Consider the following 20,145-nt stretch of genomic DNA (forward strand, 5'->3'; position numbering starts at 1 on the left):
AATAACTTAAATATTGAGTAATTTTATAGCTTATAGTCAAAGAACGTTTAATTCATTGCGGCCTTCGAAGTTTGTTGAAAGATTGCTCGTTCTAGTTCGAAACGTTTTAACAATCTGAACTATCGGCGAGCGCTTTTCTATTCAAAAATTACGCGAATTAAGTGGGGCGAAGGTGTCTTGTTTTAAATGTCACAAACTTTCTTGTTTTAAGCTTACCAAAGTCCCTTTATGATGTAAGTTCCTTTTTACTTTTGAACTAAAATGGTGTTGACTGTAAGAAATTTTTTTTAATGTAGTGGTTTTAAATTGCTAAGGCGACAAGAGGTAGGAAGTGAAATTGTATTGTGTTAAGTTATTTATAGTTTAAAAGGTGAGAAAGCAAATGATCGTTAAATAAATTCAAATAATTTATCATAATAAAATACAGGGGTAGATCAGGATTATATCGAAGGAGGTGGCGGATTTTCAAACTGAAATTGATAATATTGTCGACGTTTTTTTTTTGTCAAGTAGACAAAATTGATTTTCTAAAATCTCCCAAATCACTATAAGGACCCTATTTTGACTAGTTGTTTTGCGCCGCAAGCAAATTGTTAAAAAACCGGCCTAAAAATCTTTTGACCAAAAAACCGCGTTTTTTAAAGCCTCCCCACCCTTAAAGCTAGTATATGTTGGCACCAAAGACGTCTTTAGACATATTTTAGGTCGGTTAGGATTTTGTTGCTTTTCAGTCCAAATTTTAGCGAGCTGTTTCGTTTCCAATTTTTGAAACAGAACTGTAGTAAGCTGTTGATCATTTGTGTTGATCAGTAAGTTGTTGTACAATTTTGTTTTGATCACTTGCCCGATGTGAACAGGGTGAAATATTTAGGAGTAAAAAGAGGTATTGGAAAGAAAATTTAGACGAAGGATGGAAAACTGCGAAGTCAGATGGTTTTCGGATAAAAAAAAACCCGGACGCTAAAGTTTCCGATAAACTATTTGAAAAATATTTTTTTTTGTGAACTAGTTGAACCCAATGCTGCTAGCTTGTGTTTCTCGCTTTGAATCAACTTTGAGTTCAATTTGGTTTTTTTCTTTTTCCAACGATGTGCTCTGATTTCTGGAGATTAATTTGGACCATACCCTGGGGCTAAAACACCTCTTGACCAGGGTCGGATCTGGGATTTTATCGAGGAGGGGTGAGAGGCGTATCTTCAAAAAAAATTCGAAAATTTTGTCAATTTATTTTTTAGGTCGACCAAGAAAAATGTTGACTAAAAACTTGCGTTTTTTGTTGCCTCCCCACCCTCAAAACTAAAATGTTGGCGCCAAAGACGTCTTTAGACAAATTTTAGGGTCAGTCAGCCCAAGTGAATGTCTCAAAGTGGTACAAACGGAGCACTCTTTGGGTCTGCATGGAGTCGAAGCCCTGAGGAATGAAAACAATTAAAATAACATTTTAAAATGACCTACATTAAGAAAACTTTTTTCATGTCAAGAAGAACCGTTGCAATTTTGTTGCTTTTTAGTCCAAACTCTAGCGAGTTGTTTCGTTTCCAAGTTTTGAAACAGACTTGTAGTAAGCAAAGACCAGAATTGTTTTTTGAAGCGTTCTGTTGAGTCTTTTTCAAGCACCGTGCACGAAAACACTGCCTAAATTTCTTATAGTTTTATTTAATTGATTATAGTTGAAATATTCGGTGCTACTTGCCCAGCAAAGAGTAACTCTTGTTTCCTCATAAATCATTGTAATGAGCGAATGATAGAATCCAGCAACAAAATTCTATAACTTTAAACTTTGATCGGCATGGACTCAATATTATGATTAGGTTTCGAACACAATTTTGTTTTGATCACTTGCCCGATGTGAACAGGGTGAAAAATTTAGGAGCAAAAAGAGGTATTGGAAAATTTAGACGAGGGTTGGAAAACTGTGAAGTCAGATGGTTTTCGGGTAAAAAAAACCCGGACGCTAAAGTTTCCGATAAACTGTTTGAAAAACTTTTTTTGTGAACTAATTGAATCCAATACTGCTAGCTTGCGTTCCTTGCTTTGAATCATTTGAATCAACTTTGAGTTGGATTTTGTTTTTTTCTTTTTCCAACGATGTGCTCTGATTTCTGGAGAATAATTTGGACCATACCCTGGGGCTAAAACACCTCTTGACCAGGGTCGGATCTAGGATTTTTTCGAGCAGGGGGGAGAGGCGTATCTTCAAAAAAAATTCGAAAAGTTTGTCAATTTGTTTTTTAGGTCGGCCAAGAAAAATGTTGACCAAAAAATTGCGTTTTTTGTTGCCTCCCCACCCTCAAAATTAAAATGTTGGCGCCAAAGACGTCTTTAGACAAATTTTAGGGTCAGTCAGCCCAAGTGAATGTCTCAAAGTGGTACAAACGGAGGACTCTTTGGGTCTGCATGGAGTCAAAGCCCTGAGGAATGAAAACCATTAAAGTAACATTTAAAAATGACCTACATTAAGAAAACTCTCTTCGTGTCGAGAAAAACCGTTGCGATTTTGTTGCTTTTCAGTCCAAACTCTAGAGAGTTGTTTTGTTTCCAATTTTTGAAAGAGAACTGTAGTAAGCAAAGACCAGAACTGTTTTTTGAAGCGTTCTGCAGAGTCTTTTTCAAGCACCGTGCACGAAAACATTGCCTACATTTTTTACAGTTTTTATTAATTGACTGCGGTTGAAATATTTGGTGCTACTTGCCCAGCAACCGGTTACTCTTGTTTCCTTGTAAATCATTGTAATGTGCGAATGATAAAATCCAGCAATGAAAATCTATAACTTCAAACTTTGATCGGCATGCACTCAATATAATGATTAGGTTTTAAATACAATTTTGTTTTGATCACTTGACGGATGTAAACTGGGTAAAATTTTTAGGAGTAAAAAGAGTTATTGGATGGAAAAATGAGTAGAAGGTTGAAAAACTTTGAAGTCAGATGGTTTTTGGTTAAATAAAAAGCCGGACGCTAAAGTTAGCGATAAACTATTTGAAAAACAATTTTTCGTCAACTAGTTTAATCCAATGTTGCTAGTTTGTGTTCCTTGCTTTGAATCAACTTTGAGTTTGATTGTTGTTTTTTTTTATTTTTCCAACGATGTGCTCTGATTTCTGGAGATTAATTTCGACCATGCCAGGGGCTAAAACACCTTTTGACCAGGGGCGGATCTAGGATTTTATCGAGGAGGGGGGGGGGGGGGTGCGTATCTTCAAAAAAAATTCAAAAATTTTGTCAATTTATTTTTTAGGTCGACCAAAACAAATGTTGACCAAAAAATTGCGCTTTTTCGGCGTGCGCTCTTGAATATAAGACGGGGTCAACGCAAAACAACTCCTGGAGCTGAAAACTTGCAATGGCTTGAGTTTTCGTCCACAATTTCATGGGTAGAAGTAGAGATTGCAAATTCATTTGTGGCTTATGCAAAACTTATCTGTGGCATAAGCACACCATGGACATGTTTTTTTATTTTCATTTTTATCACTTTGTCTCTGAATTTGACAAAAAAATAAGTTTATGGCTCAAACGCTCAACAAAATATAAAAAGATTTTAGGATAAATTAATTTTGTCTCTGTTGGCTATAAAAACTAGACCTTGAATAATAATATTTAGATGTTTTTGTTTCTTGTGCTCCTTACGCGGCGGCAAGATAACAAGGTACATGCAAATTGGAAATTGATCCATGGGTAAGACTGGGTCATCATAAAAGGATCTATAATTCGTGCAGTATTGTCGGAAACCGTCCAAGGGTGAAGGACAATGGTCCACGTCTAAAAAAAGTTGACACCACGGGTACTTAAAAGCAATCTAAAATATGTTTTGTTTGTTTTAAATTGATTGCTAAGACTATTACTGTTTTTTGAAAACTTTTGTGCGTGGTACTTCTGTATATACTTTTCTTTCCATTAGTCACTCGCCACAATCGGCTGGCTACTCCTGAGTCTGCATGACATCGGATGACCTGATGGTCTTGAGGAGATTCAATACACCTTTTGCGTGCTCAGCTGAGAACCACAGAACAGTTGAAGTAGAAACAATCATTCATTGTCCAGCTCACAATCTTGAGTTGCAAATGCATTTTTGCTGCTTAAAAAATACACCACATTGAATTGAACGAATATTCGTTCTAGTTTGAAAAATACTGAACACAATTTTAAGCGATCGCCGGCCAATTCTACAAATAATAAAAGTTATAAGTGAAAAACGCTTTGATATTACTATTAAACGCTATCTAGCTTTCGTTTTCTTAATCTATTTGCTCTAGTGATTAATAAATTGTGAATTTATGCCATTTTTGCTTGGTGAGTTTTTTCTTGTTTTTATCAGTGTCCATACCCTATCCAGATCCTAGACATTGCGTAAATAAAAGCCTTAGGGTGTGTGACATTTTTTCTCTTGATCTTGAGAAGATTTTTAAATATCTGAATTTTAGAACAGTTTTGTTTAATTTAAATTTTAATGTTAAAAGGTTGCCAGAATGATCTTTAAAAACAATCAATTCTATTGAATGTGGTTTTCGTGTGGTTTTCTAGCGCAACAGATATGCGTACGGAAGAAGTGGCAAAGTGAGAAGTTGTTGTGTGGGCAGGAACAGCAACCGACGCAGCTCCTCCAGCTCACAGGTAAAGGTAACAACATCCAAAATTATACCACATGAAACTATATATTCAGGTAAAAATACGCCAAGCAGAATTTATTTGGCAAAAAAATTGTTTGAAATTTCAAGTGAACCTTAACACTTCAATTGAAGAAATCAGAGGCTGATTAAGGTTTGAACTATAGAATTAATGAACTATGAAGTCATAAAAAATCGTGTCAAAAGGAGTCATCATGGCAATTTTGCACGCAAATTTAAGGACTACAAAAATGGCGAAAAGCGACTGATCTGGCTGCTTTTCAGGCAATTTTTTATGCTGAATTTGCTTCAACTTATTTTCATTTTCAACTTATTTTTATTTTCATTTGCTTGAATTTGCATTTTCAACAAACTCACGATCAGTTGCGTTATTCCCTTCTTTCATCTCTCACCCACACAAGAAAAACTTTAAAATTTTTAACTTGAAAAAGAAAACATTTTTCTAAATATACTTTAAAATGTGTTACGAACATTTTATGCTATAACTAGCTTTACTTATTTTACATATGAATAATCATGGAAAACTCCAGAAAAAGAACACCCTTTCAAAAAGTTCTAGAGCTAATGAGTGCTTCAGCTAGTGGAGTATGCTGCAGCATTGAAAACGAGGAGAAACTCAATCAAAGACCCTGACGGCTCTTCTACAACGTGAGCAGTTCTTGATTCGTGCAAACCTTATTCAACCAGAGTTTTTTTCAGTTTTTAGCTGAACAACCACCAATTAAATATATGATACATGTTTTTGCAACTCATATGTATTTTTATGATAGGGGCCCAATTTCAGCTCAAATTCAGCCACAGTTAAGTTTCCAAAGCCCCAGAATAAAAGAGCAAAGCTCTATTTGAGAAAAAAAAGTTTTTCAATGAGGGAAATACCGAAAAAGGTTTCTATCAATTAAGCCAACTGTTCATTTATTTCTCTAGGGATACCCTGGAGTCTCGAGTGGGTAAGATGGAACAGCAGCAGCAGCAGCGACATGGAGTTGCAGTGGGAACCCCTCGGAGCAACAAGAGCAGGAGCATGGTCGATCCTAATGTAGTAGTGGGTGGGGATGATAGAAGTAAAGCGAGTAGTGGCGAGTTGACTTTTGTAACTCATGATCTGATGGTTCTGTGGCACCCTTTGGGCCAGAGTGCAAAACAGACCAAACAGTTCCTGACAAATGCTGCCCAGATCCTACAGCGCAAGTCATCAAATATCAGGGCAAGAATTCATCACTGTCCGCTCAAAGCAGTTTTAGCTATAGCATACATAGATGTCTGGTAATAAATACTACCAGAGATAAATTTCTTCAATACGCAGTTGGTAGAAATATCATAGTTAAGAGAGTTTAGAGAAACTAAAAACTATAATATCATGAATATCAAGAATTCTATTGTGTTTATTATGTTTAGATAGTGAACATATCAGCGAAGAAGAACTCATTCCTAGCTTCTCGTTTTCCTCAGGTGAGAATTATCATAGTTTTTAAAGTAACCCACTCTAATACTTTTGTAAAGACTCGCTAGCTACCAAAGAAAACTTAAGCTTTTGTATATTTTTGTAAAGAGTCGCTAGCTACCAAAGAAAAATTAAAAATACAATCTGGATTTTTTTCTAATGGATTTCATTTGTAAGGTTTCCTGTGTTCAGAAAATTCTGTGCTTCTTCTTGCAACAGCTCGAGCAAGTCTTGTGGAATTGAGGAATGTTTAAAAAATTGCCAATAATTATTTTATCAAGCTACTCAATTTTTTTTGTAATCTACGACGGATTACATGGCTAAGAAATCTGGTTGCGAAAAAGAGCTGAAAAGGTAATTGAGTGCGCATATCGAATGTTGACTCACCTCTTCGTTCAGACCCTGGACAATCTGTGGCCAGACGGGGTGTGTGTGTCAATTGAACAGCTCGTCAGTCTCATCCGGAAGCTGCAGCTGATGCGAGTGGAGGCAGCCAATCAGAAGAGAGCAGCCCTCGCCCTCAACAAAAACAGCCAGGCATCCAACCCCATCGTCATATACTGTCATGTAAAAGCATGTTTGAATAACCCAGTGGCCAACGGCCAACTTTTTTTCCCTCCATTTCTTAAAAATTTCTAGCACATCAGATGTTTGTGTTTTTTGTTTAGGGGATGTTTGGTGAACTAGTTCTTTTTGTTTGTCTGTTTTTGGATTCATTTGTTCATTAGTGTGTTGATTCGATTCATTTCCTGAATTTTTTTGAACAATTTTTAAACCTGTGAAAGAGTATATTTGTGTTAATTCACGGAGTGCGTATTCTTTTGGGTAATAAGGTAATAAATTATTTCGATGTTGAACAATTGAACTATTTTGAAGCTATCTGAAATCCGCAAGAGGTTTTGTAACAAAAAATTTAAATTCAGGCAGAATTTCATGTTATTAATATCAGCGCGATCATTGTAACCTAAATTTAAACAAAAAAAGATAAGCATAATAGCTGTAACGAGTTTCGAACGTACAATATGTTACCCTAATTATGGTGATAAAATTTTGTAATAAAAAACTTATGAAGAAAAATTGGAGTCCTTTGAAAATGAGCCAAGTTCAAGGTTGAGGGTAGCGGGATAGTCGTGAGAGTGGGAAGTTTGGGGTCAGACTAAGATATTTTATTGGAAGATGATTAAAACATGGGGCTGATGGAGGTGAGGCAACTGGAAAAGTGTTTGTATTGTGTTGTGTGTGCGTGTAGGGTGAGCGTGGGAAGGTGGTGTTGGTGCTGTTGTGTCTGCTGGAGAGTCTGGTCAAGTTCAAGGAGGTGGAGTGCTGGACTAAGCGAGAGATAGAGGCCATAGCCAAGTATGTGGAGCCACTACACAACACACAACTATGTCCCTCCTTCAGAAAGTGAGTCAAGTCAGATCATCATACTCTGTTACTGTTACTGTTATTTCTATACCTATAACCTCTGTCTTCTATTATGGCTAGCACTCATGACATTCTTCGTATCCAATAGAAAAGTATAATATTTTCCATCTTCGAAATTCGATGTAAAGTGAACTGAAGTGAAGTGAGGTGTTAATCGTGTTATTCAGTTCAAGCGACATCATTGAAATGTTAATCAGGTCAAGCGACATTAATGAAATGTTGATCAGGCCAAGCTCACTCAGGCCATTAATGAAATGTTCACTCGTGTAAATCAGGTCAGGCGACATTAATGAAATCGTCTTTTCGACTAAGCGGTTTCGAAGTTTTAAGTTTCATAGACTTCATAGGTCCAAAGGCGCCCAATCTTACTCGAACCACAAAAGAGCGGGCTGGTTGCCCGACATTCAAACCATTAAACATTATACTCTTCCTAACAAAGTTTTATGCGGTGAAAATCCCCCTTTTAAACAAGTAATGTGACTATAAAAGATTGGTTAACTCTGTGTTCGCCCGCCTTGTAATAGTCCCAGAAGTTTAAGTGCACATTATTCTTCATTTTTCCCGCTAATATTTTTGGTTTTGACGACTCAAAGGCAGCGAAGACGATCTACTATGTTCTTTTTAACACTAGTGCTTTAATCTGTTGAAGGTAGATGAGAGCCTTTAGCGCCTCTTTTTTCCTACACTTTTCCCGTTTCATATTGAACAATATCAAAAAAAGTACACTTTTATACTGCTCTGGAATATATTTCGACTAAACGTTTGAGCATTTTAGCATTTTAGGTGCTTAAAATCAAACATAAATGCATCCCGGATCCACAATTTTTTTATCTTGAGAAAATCGAATTAATTGGAATTTTGATAACTCTTTTCATAGCCGTTTTCTTAAGGAAAAAGCTATCCAGATGATAGGAGAATACTCACAAGTTTCCTTTTATTCAATGAAAATGTTCAGCAGTTTTTAGAACAGAAAGTTATTTTTAAAATTGGAGGAAAAAGTAACAAAAAACTTTTGGTCATTTCACGGCAATTTTTGAACGGAATTATTATCCGGTTTTTCTATCCAGGGTTAGCCTCCCAGTGATAATTATCACTAATTCAGAAAAGAAACCAATTATCGCCATCTATCATTCAGTCTCATGATGATTGATCATAAAACTGGGTTTTCTCTGGATCAGTGATGATTATCTCTGAGACAAATCCGTAATGGTTTTTTACTGATTCCGATCCATTCATAGGCTTAATGTGAAGCGGAATTTTGGCTCGGGGATCAAAAAAACTTCATAGTTATTACCTTGCTTAGGTTTTATTTTTTTTTTCAAGTGGGAACTGTGTTCCGAAAGTTTTGTGCTTCTTGCACCGCTTGTCTTGTTCCGATGTCTTCGCGTAGTTAAGCAAAAAAAACTATGGCGAACGAAGGGTGTCTTTTTTCCGCCTGATTTGGAATATTTCAAAGAGAACTCATAGGGGTCAAAATTATTATCACGTTAACACCCTGGTCGTGATTGGATTCCGAAATTATTAAACTGCTAATAAGTTATCTCAGAATCGAAAAAACGGCCCCTTTGGTGCTCTTCTAAGATGAGTTTTTTTCGATAAATTTTGTAAGTTATAAGCAAGTTGTTCCTTTCTTGAAAACAAATTTATCCGTTATTTTTCATTATAACTGGTCGGGAGCGGATCTACGTTTTTCTCAAGGGGGGCGGATTTTCAAAAAACGTTCTAAAATTTTGTCTACGTTTTTTTAGGCCAATCAAATTGATAGAGTTCTCTTAATCACTATAAAGACCATATTTTGACCAAATTTTCTGCGCCGCAAGCAAAATTTGAAAAACCTGGCCAAAAAAGGCGTTTTTGGGCACTTTTTTGAAAATTTTGACCAAATTTTACGTCTATTAGACTAATTCACATGGAACTTAGACGGCGCAATTTTCAGGTTATTATTATTATTATTATTATTATTATTATTATTATTATTATTATTATTATTATTATTCTATTTTTGCAGCTTTTTACCGTTTTGAATTGCTCTTTTACTTCTATCTTTTAATTGCACAGCAATCGGCTATCCTTGTTCATGTTAGGTACTGGTCGTACTTCCGCTTCATCATCTGGCGCCAGTTCGTGCCCCACCCCAAGGTGCTCTACCTCAACTTCATCACGCTGAGGGGTGTGCCCAACATCGAGGCGGAGAGTGGGTTCCAGGTCTACTTCAAGATATACAACATCGCCACCCTCAAACTACAGTACATATCCGGCATCTTGTAAGTCCATTCATTTTGATTACTCTTTTGGAGCAAATTGGATCTCATTCTTTATCTAAAACTAAATTTTTATGGAATCTAATTAGATCTTTGTTTTTTTGTCAAAGAAGGCATGAAAATATGGTTTGGAATAAATGGTTTGCCCTTTAAGGTTGACTTAGATCAACCGTTCTTTTTGAACTTTTTACTAAGTATGTGGTTTTATTGAACTTTATTGAATAGGCCACAAAATGCTGTTCGCCGCAAAAACACCTTCAGGTTAAATTCAAGTGTAGGCTCAGAAAGTGGCCACAGAACAACTAGTGCGTTATTCACGAAATGGGACTTTTCGCATTTGGAAGTTGACTTATTGTATAGTTTGTTTTGGTTGTCCTCCGGCAAAAATGGCACCACTCTCAAGACCAAATCGGACTATGGCACATTGGTTTGGACTCATGTGAACAAATGAGGGCATAAGTGTCCAATTTGGACTATTACACGAGCTGTTGTCTGGCAGAAGTGTTTTCTATGCAGATACAGTGGATTATGGTAATTTAGTTGGGGCTGTTTGTGTTTCAGTTTCATTTCACACACTCTGGGATCTGTGAGTCTGAAAGTGTTGCCCACTCAACCACTCGCAGGAGACGTCCTGGTAAACCCCACAAAAATACCACCTCATTAAAATTATTATTATGCTTGTCTCTTACCATTCCTAACTAACTGCTTATTTTACTCTTTCTTATAACATAGTCATTGGACCCCTCTTACATTTCAAGACAGCAGATGCTCAACGGTTTTATACAAAATGAAACCAAAAAAAGCATTCAATTTTTAAAATTATATTACTTAATAATTGATTATTGTTGGCATTAGTTATGTTCAGTTTGATCGGACGCATATGCAATCCTAAAAAGTCACCGGCAGTAAGTAAAAAATAAATTACAGGAAAATAGTTTTTAGTAAATTTTTTTTTAGATTTAACTGAAGTTCTCGAGTTCTTCCATTTTGATTTGAATCTTCAATGCCTTATTAATGGAACTTTATATAGTACCCGCAAAAAAAAACAAGAGTCCCCTACCGCATCTGGAGAATATGGTCAACTGGAAATTGTTAGAATATTCCTTTTGTGTGCGTTGTAGATCAGGTGCTACTTGACTCGGTCCAAGAGCAAACAGGAAGTGACCAAGTCAGCAGACGAGTTGTCCTCCATGCCAGTGTCCATAATCAAGACACCCGCCACTCAGAGCCAGAGTGAATTCAGTCTGGCCAACAACAATGAAAACAGTGAGCAGAAGAGTACTGGGGGAGGAGGAGGTACAAGTGGTACTATAGGGGGCAATCATCATCCGGAGCAGCAGGAGTTGATGTTCCAGGCGCAGTTCAACGCCAGTGCCATCCAACCCCCAGTCGCATCCTTCTCTAAAGACCAATTGGACAAGGCTTGCAACGGTAAACACCACTGAAATGGACCAATCAAATCCTTATCTATAATCTTAGGTTAAGAAAACAGCTGATCAAATAAAACGGATACAGTTATAGTTCAAGTAGATAATTTAGAACGCATTGTGCGGATAATCAGTCTCTTAATCACTGGCAAAGGTTCACGCATTTGCTTGCGGTTAAAAAATTTTAAATTTTCGTACGGTTAAATTTTCGTCCGGTTAATGCTGTCGCCATTTAAAAATCTCAAATGAAATTGAAAAAGATGATGGCTACTTGTTTGCAATTCCCAAAATGCAGCCAGATAGTTTGTTTTCAGATGACAGATTTCCAATGGACAGCTCAGTTGAGTTGGTCATCTCAGAGTCACGTCAATTCCAATCAGGTAATTCACTCTAAGTTTCGTCTTCGGTTGTATGAGCGTGAGGGATTGCAAATCGCTGATCAAATCCTGAGCTCCATTAAACACAGAAGTGAAGATGAGCTTCGCATGACTTGTGATACACAATAAAATGCCAAAAATCAAAAGATAACGTGTCTCAAACGAAATTTGAAAAACTTGTGAATGAAATTTTGTTGAAGAAATCGCAGGCTGAAAAATCAAATTATAACTTTTGCAGCTGTTATAGAAGTCAATTTTCAGAAACTAGAAAAAAGAATTGGGCTAAACTTCATCCATTTTTTTCTAAAAATCAATAGATGGGAACAATAAGAAAACATTCGATCGAAAAATTAAGATACAAAAATTCGTAAATGCACTGAAAAACTTCATTACTCTTGTTAAAGTTTAGAAGAGCAATAATTTTTTGAATAGCGCATTCTAAAAAAAAGCAATTTGGATAAAAAAGCTTATCTACTATTTGCTATAGTAAAAAATTAAAATTAAAGAAAAAAATTGAAAAACTAGTTTTCAAAAAAACGAATGCAAAAATTACAAACAATTGCTCCAAAACAAGAAGTTGCAGAAAATCTCAAAAAACTTGAAAGCCTATGAAATTAACCTCATCAATCATAACTTTTGAAATATGATATTTATAGGCAACGGTAAATAAGCTGAATAACAACAGAAAATTTAAATTAAAAAGCTCCAGAAAAGGAATAAAAAAACGCATTGAAATTTAAAAAAAGTCCAGAAAAGGAAATAAAAAACGCAAAACGTTTTTTTTGCTTTAGCCAAAAAATTACACTCCTAGTTCTCAAGCGAAAATTTCCGCCACATTCTTTTGTTTACGAAAACAGTGGAGTCAAATTTGCAAAAAAAAAAATCTGGAAATTTTGTTGACATTTTTTGACATATTGTAACAATACGTCAAACCATCAACTTGAAACGATTTCAAATAAAATTGCTCAAACCTAGAACTCACCAACTAAAAAAAATTTAAAAAAATTCCATGCGTTTTAAGAACAAAAAAACCAGAAAACTTGCATCCAAAAAACAAGCTGATAATAAAAAGCAAATAAATTTTAGACAAAAAATTTCAAAAAACCTTTTCAACTGCCAGAGAATTTTGCCGCCCATAAAAACCAGCAAACCAAAAATTGTATTTACCTTCATGAAAAACGTACTTAAAACATCTGCCAAAAGTTCAAAAGTTTGTTTACGAAATTATAATCCCGGCAAGTAAGCCGACAAAAAGTAAGTCAAAATCAACAAAGCCGACAAAAAATCAGTTTATACCTAAAAAATTTTCAGCTGTGAAGCAACCATTACTTCAGTAGTCCTGTAGATCTAAGCCAGCTGTTCAACTACAGCTTTTGGTCATGCAACTTGGGTAGAAATTGAAATGCAGTTGTTCAAGTTTCAGTCATCCTGTGAACAAAGTTTTTTACGGGAAAACGTGTAATACCTCAATTGCAATACCCTTGCTTAGTGCAAGGGTAATAGGAGGACATCAGAGAAAATATTTATTGGTTTTAAAAAAATTCTAGAAAAGCCTTGAAAATTACAAAATAAATATCTACCAAAAAAGTTGAGGAAACGCTAGTGTTATTGCTCATACACTTCAAAAGAATTTTTCAGAGCTGAAAAACAAAATTGCAATTCCTGAATTGGAATTTTTCTGATATTTTTTGAATCTAAAAAAGTTACAAACTGATTTCTTTGATAGACAATTTTTGAATAGTTTCTGTAAGTCTTTTGAACTTGATTTGGTACGCAAAAGTTTTAAGGGCACAATAACCAAATGCTGAAATTTCAAAGTTTTTCAGTTGAACTTTTTCAGGCATGCTCTTCAAAAAATGAAAATTAGATTTATTTTAAGCGTTTAAAACAGTTTTTTTTCTTTTTCGTTCCCACACCACAAAATGCACACCGCAAAATCAATCCAAATTCAATTGAATCAGGCTAATTAGTCTTAATAATTTCATACACCGTTCTTAAAATTCAGCTTAAAATTCATAGTTTGTCAATATTAGAATATTCAAAAACTATTAAAAACCAGTTTTTGGAATGTCAGAACATTCAAAGATTTGTCCTGATACGAACAGTCTTGTTATAATATCCCGCTCCACAAAATCGTTTCCAAATTGTACTGAGGCAGCTAACTGGTTTTTTACTCTATACACGACTCAAATTGCAACTCATAGTTTTTGATATTATCAGCCTAAAATTCATAGTTTAATCAGTATTTAATTTACCAAATGATCCGAAGCCAATTAAAGGGCAGTCGGAAAAATTAGGGCTTTGCCCTGATTTGAACAGTCTTGTTATAGTTTTATGAGACTTCAAAGTATTTTCAAAAATTGGTAGTTTAAATCAAGGGTTTTAAAGAAAGAAACAATAAAACACTTAGGTTGATTTGATTTTGTTAATTTGAATAGGATCGTTAAGTTTTTTTTCAAGATTGAAAGGTTTAATTGCAAAAGTGCTTGAAAATTGGAAGCCATTTGCAAAAAAAAATTGAAGCAGGCTTGTCAATGTATGCAACAATTAAACAACTAAAATTGATTTTGATAGATTGAATTGGTGTCCCAAGAATGAAGCAAGCTAATCAAATAGTGAAAATATGAAACTGTGCTTAATAATCTAAAAGCTGGATATTAATTGCATAAAACAGTAATTTCTAGCATGCTATGTTTTATAATGTTAGCATGAGTTGGTTCGCAAAGGATAAAGTTATGAAGCAGGCGAAACAAAGGATGCAATTATGAAGTTTTTAATAAAAAAATTAACAGCTGGAAACAATTCGCAAAAACCTAGAGAATTAATATCTGGAAAAAATTGTTTCCCTGGAAAAACACTGGAAAAAATTGCTTGCTAAAACTGAGTAGCAAAAAATTCGAATTTCAAACAAGATTTTCAACGGCTGAACATTGAAACTTTTCAAGTTGATTTTGATATCATGATATGTTTAAGTAAAAATGAAACTTTTGTAAATCAAGCCATTCCATGCCATTCATGCTGCTTCTAAGAACTTAAAATGTTTAGCAGAACGGTAGAAATTGTAAAAAAAAATAAATTGAAGCTTTTTTCTGTTAGTTTTTTTTGTGGTTTAAATCACATCGTCAAATCTAGCGTCAAATTAACATTAAAACTTGAGAAATCAACAATTTACCATCAATGCTATAGAGTCTGAATAGGTTTCAGTGATAGCGGATAGCTCAAATTTAAAAATCGTAACAAGTCGGAACTCTACATTTTTTTCGAAAGTCGGAACAATAATTCACATGCTGTATTTGTGACATCTGGACTCAAATAAAAATCAGTTGAATCCTGTCTTCTTTTACCTACAAGACAGGACTCAACTGCTTCTCAATTGAAACTTCTACCTGAACTTAGGCAGCGTATCACATCAGAGCAGAAGGCGGAACGGTAAATGAGCCAATAGTTCATTAAATATCTCAAATTCAAAAATCTTAAAGTTTGGAATTCTACAAAATTTCAACCGTTTTGTGACAAGTGAATGTAAAAAATCCAGTTAAACTGATAGTAATGAAATTCTGACAGAAATATTAATTGATCTGAAAAGTCTGCGCTATATTTGCGTTGAGCTTTTTTAGTGTCGTGAAACACTGGACCAAGTTTTTTTTTTGCTCGCAATGGTGTATCAGAATACCCGGTACTATTTTCTCGCTGAGGGTTGATTTTGTAACTTTTTGTTTTCAATTTCCGAATTTGCTGAATTTTAGCAGGTTCTGTAGCATGAACAAGACCACTCGTATCAGGGTGGAGCGCCGAATATTTTGATGCTCTTAAATTTTTTATACTAACATTCATAAGGTCAGATATAAGAAAGTTTCAATTTTTTACTTGATTTTGCGACGCTTGCAAGGAATATCAAGTATGAGGGTAAATAAAGTTTTTGTTTCTAAATTCACCTTTAAGCGAGAATTATTGGGCTCTGTTCAAACTCCGCGCGTTAACTCGTTAAGCATTAGCAACAAGTGGATTAAGGCTGGCTAAAATTAGCTCAGAATTTTCAATTTAGCAAATTAGCAAAAACTGATTAATTTTTCGTTGCGAAAACGTTTTTTTTTTCAGCGTCAGTCGACTCTTAATCCTGGTGTGAGCCTGCGTTCACATCAAATACAAACTTATATATACCGAATTGTAGCTTTTTCGGATAAAATAAATTTTTGATGAAATTGGTCTGGTCAGAAGTTGATTGATCTATCATTGAGAGGTTGCTTGAGTTTTTCAAAAATATATATTCAATTTTAAGTCTTCCAAAACTTTAATGACAAAAATACAGAATAACGGAAATTGGATTTTGATTCGATATGATGTTTTTTGAGTTTTACAAAAAACTTCAAATTGTTTAAATTAGATGTTTTTGTTAGATTTTTCAAGCAAACTTTTGAACACAATTTATGCACTGAAAAATCAATAAAAAAACCTGGATTGCGAGAATTTTGATTCTTGAACCAAAAAAAAAACAGGTCCAAAAGTCAAATGTCAAACTGAAAAAACTAAACAGAAAAAGAAAAAAATAATTAACCTTTTATTTAAAAATTAAAAATTCTGTCTGGAAAGCAATACAATAGCTAAAGAATTTCTATTTATCTTTAGTTTGATCGATATGGCAGTTAAATAATTGAACACTCCTACACTATCTGAATTTCAAATCGATCATATTTTCTTGAACCGATCAGATTTGAACATTTTTAGTACCAAAATAGGTTTTTGAAAATTGAAATTGACAATTCAAAATTATGAGCTAAAGTTGAAATTCATTTTGCCTTGGTTTTCACTAAGTTTTTAAAAGTGGCTGAAAACCTCTAAACACTGCTAGCAATGCATTAGAACTGAAAACTGTTAGCTTTCGAATTGTTGGTAGTAAACATGCGAGGTTTGAGATTAAATTTATGGTTAAACGAGGACTGGAGCTAGCTTAACCAATCAACAAAATTAGATAAGACACAGCTAAAAACTATTTTCATTATTCTTATCTACTAGCCAGAATGGTCAACCTCAGCCTCATACATGCCAAAAATACCCGTACCTGATTTTTTGTTGCTAAGCTTGACAATTTTCCTCAGTTTTTAGCTTTTTTAAAGTAAGTTCAAAAGTAGATTGAAAGCTTTGAAAGTGTGTATTGGATGACAAAAAACTATTTGATGCATCAAATGAAGTAATTAGATCGATTGTAAAGGTCTGATGGGGATGATCAATTTAAAATAGTTTTGAAAAAAGCTGCTCAAGATATGAATCGCGGCAAAAATTAACAAGACTGCCCGTATCAGGTCGAAGCCCTGAATGTTCAGACTGCCTTTTAAGGTCTACGGAGCAGCAATGACATGAAAAAATTGAATGTAATAAAATAAAATGATTTTTTTTTGTTTGATATTTTTGTGAAAATCATCCCCCTCGCGGCATATACAAAACAAAATGATAGATTTCGCTTCTAGTAACAAATCAATTATGGCAAACAAGATTCTTTCAACCAATTTGGAACAATTTCTAAGACGGATTAAATCTCAGCTTACGCATTAATAGCGCGAAATATATCGCGCTTTAATTGTCTCAAATTGGTCAAAATAGCTAGCTTTTGAACACTTATAACTTTACAAAAAACATTCACATGCAAGATATCTTTTCAAACTTAAGCTCAGGACAACAATACTTTTTAAATTATTTTAAAAAAATCCGTGAAAATGGCTAGTTAAAAAGTCGAAATTTGTCTGAAGAAAAAATTGAAAGTCGGAATAATAAATAGAAATCCAAATGTTAACAGGACTGCTCAGGACAAAGCCTTTTAAGTTATATGGTCCAGTATTCGCTTAAAAACTTGATAATTTGATAACGTTTCAAAAATTAATAGATTTTAAAAAATTTTAGATTTTTTTTAAATTATACCCACACGCCATATAAAACTGAAAACGATAGATTACGCTCCTGGCAACATCTTCTTCTTCGAACAATTTGCAACGATTTCTAAATCTGATTAAATCACCGCCAACGCGCCAAATATGTAGCGCATTAAAATTTAGCGCCAATTTAGAATTAACATCTAGCGCCACAAGCGCGATATATTAAGCGCGTTATCCCAAATTGCCCGTATCGGCAATCTTTAAACTCCCATAATTTTACTAAGTTTAAATTTACGTCACAACTTATTTGTTTTTGTTCCGACTTTCGATACGAAAGTAACGGAATATTTGTGCTCGGGGTGGTTTTTTTTTTCAGACAAATTTCGACTTTTTAACTAGCCATTTTGACAAAGCTTTTTATATCATTCGAAAGCTATTGTTGTCCTGAGCTCAAATTTGAAAAGATATTTTACCTGTGATTATTATTCGTAAAGTTATGGGGGTTTAAAATTTGCCATTTTGGCCGATTTGGGACAATTAGCGCGCGATATGTTTCGCGCTATTAACGCGTAAGCGGAGAGTTAATCCGTCTTAAAATTGTTCCAAATTGGTTGAAAGAAGCTTATTTGCCATAATTGATTTGTTACAAGTAGCGAAATCTATCCTTTTGTACTTTATATGGCGTGTGGGGGGATGATTTTCATAAAAATTTCAAATTTTAGAAAAAAAAATCATTTTATTTTATCACATTTAATTTTTTGATGTTATTACTGCTCCATAAAACATTAAAAGGCAGTCAGAACATTCAGGGCTTTGCCCTGATACGAGCAGTCTTGTTATTTTTTAATAACAGTGAGAGGAGAATGAATTGATAAACGAGCCGTTTAAATCAGTTAAGAACATCGAAAAGCTACATAGATGGAGGTATAAAATCCTGAAAAGATGCTCATTTCATTAGACAAAAATTTAAAGGAAATTTATCATAACGATCAAAAACAAAATTTATGCTTAAAAAGAAACAAGACTGCTCGTATCAAGGCAAAGCCCTGAATGTTCCGACTGCCTTTTAAGGTTTATGGAGCAGCAGTAAAAGCATAAAAAAATGAAATGAAATAAAATAAAATGAAAATTTTTTCTAAAATTTGAAATTTTTTGCGAAAATCATCCCCCCACACGCCATATAAAGTACAAAAAGAGAGATTTCGTTCCTTATAACAAATCAATTATGGCAAATAAGCTTCGTTCAACCAATTTGGAACGATTTATAAGACAGATTAAATCTCCGCTTACGCGTTAATAGCGCGAATTATTCCGTCAAAAATGGCTAGTTTAAAAGTCGAAATTTGTCTGAAGAAAAAAAAACCCACCCCGAGCACAAATATTCCGTTACTTTCGTATCGAAAGTCGGAACAAAAATCGAAACCTCATTAGTACGATCCCTCAAAAATTAGAATAAATTAGGGGATCAAAGTTTCAGTCGAGAATTGGAAGGCTGGGGTAGTCTTATAGCATTTGCGCACAAGTTGCAGATTTTTTGATTTTTTCCTACTTCCCTTTTTGTATATTTCAAAAAAATTGCAATTTATTCACACCTAGAAAGATTTGCAGGGTCATAATTTCAGGTTTGTCAAAATATTCAAGTCAAGTTCTATCATTGAAGGCATAAAAACTTGGACAACTCATTTTCAGAAGGATAATTTTGGTTTGCTCAAGCAAAACAAACACTTTTCGCCCATTTTAGTTTTAGCTCAGTAGTCACGTGCGTCATGCCAAAGGAGTTCATGGAGTTGTGGTGTTGGTTTTGTTGTGATAATAGTCTGGTGTTTGAATGTGGTGGCGTTGTGTTTCAGGGGACGTTGACTTGGGGACAGTGTTACCAGCCTCCAACAGCCAACCCCCCTTGAGGAGTACAGAAAGTGTCAGGGAGAACTCATTCGTGTCCACTGGTGGGTACTCTTCATACATACTTCAATTTTCACCTTTTATAACTTTATATGGTTAATGTTTCTAACCAACTATACTGTTTCTACTGTATTGTTAGTAATTGCGTAGTTTGTTTTGGTATTTTGTTGTCAGTGTTTTGGGTAATCAACACTTAAATTACATTTTCAATTTATTTGGTCAAAACTGGTTGCGTAGATTTCATTTATAACCAATTAAAAAATCGAGGCAAGAATTATCAATGAGAAATTTTTTCTTTCCGTGAAAGTAACTAACGCCTGAAATACATTAAAAGATCCGAAAAGATTAGCACTATTAGAATTTGAAAAGGTTAATGCTATATCAAAAACCGAATAATTTTTGTGATAACATTCTTTGTTTTAGAAGCTTAAGCTATTGAAGATTCGTTTTCATACCTTACACTACGCTCATTTGCTTAATATAATGAAGAAAACCGTGTAAACTAAAACAAGAGCTAATTTTCGACATTAAATAGGATTATCATAAAAGAAAAAGATTCAGGGTTTTCAGACTTTACTGCGTTTTTCAATCAGTTAGTCGTAATGGCAACCACAGACAGACTAATCTGATTTTTATGACACCTGCAGTGCTCTACGAATACCTAAAAAGAGAAAAACACAGTCAAAAATTAACACTGATAGTCGTTTGTTGTGCAGGTAGCACATAATGTTTGATCAAATTGATTTAGGAAAGTTTTTTAAAATTTTGAAGAAAAAAAATTGAAAAAAAAAAATCTTTGCTATTTTAGTTGTTTAAACT

At 34.4% G+C, this 20,145-nt stretch overlaps 2 protein-coding genes across 2 annotated transcripts in view; both read left to right on the forward strand.

Moving 5' to 3' along the window:
* Positions 1 to 20,145, forward strand: part of LOC134844673 (zinc finger Ran-binding domain-containing protein 2-like) — a 474,693-nt gene that overhangs the window by 314,980 nt on the left and 139,568 nt on the right. The window lies entirely within an intron of this gene.
* LOC134844834 (uncharacterized) overlaps positions 1 to 20,145 on the forward strand; it is a 40,098-nt gene that overhangs the window by 6,981 nt on the left and 12,972 nt on the right. The window contains exons 2-12 of the mRNA XM_063861650.1: positions 4,523 to 4,612; positions 5,204 to 5,274; positions 5,551 to 5,884; positions 6,022 to 6,075; positions 6,467 to 6,634; positions 7,317 to 7,471; positions 9,577 to 9,756; positions 10,315 to 10,387; positions 10,875 to 11,184; positions 11,495 to 11,560; positions 19,275 to 19,370. Of these exons, the coding sequence (XP_063717720.1) occupies positions 4,523 to 4,612; positions 5,204 to 5,274; positions 5,551 to 5,884; positions 6,022 to 6,075; positions 6,467 to 6,634; positions 7,317 to 7,471; positions 9,577 to 9,756; positions 10,315 to 10,387; positions 10,875 to 11,184; positions 11,495 to 11,560; positions 19,275 to 19,370 (1,597 nt within the window). The remainder of the gene's footprint in view (positions 1 to 4,522; positions 4,613 to 5,203; positions 5,275 to 5,550; positions 5,885 to 6,021; positions 6,076 to 6,466; positions 6,635 to 7,316; positions 7,472 to 9,576; positions 9,757 to 10,314; positions 10,388 to 10,874; positions 11,185 to 11,494; positions 11,561 to 19,274; positions 19,371 to 20,145) is intronic.

Source organism: Symsagittifera roscoffensis, chromosome 4 (assembly GCF_963678635.1).
Source record: "Symsagittifera roscoffensis chromosome 4, txSymRosc1.1, whole genome shotgun sequence".
Lineage (NCBI taxonomy): Eukaryota > Metazoa > Xenacoelomorpha > Acoela > Convolutidae > Symsagittifera > Symsagittifera roscoffensis.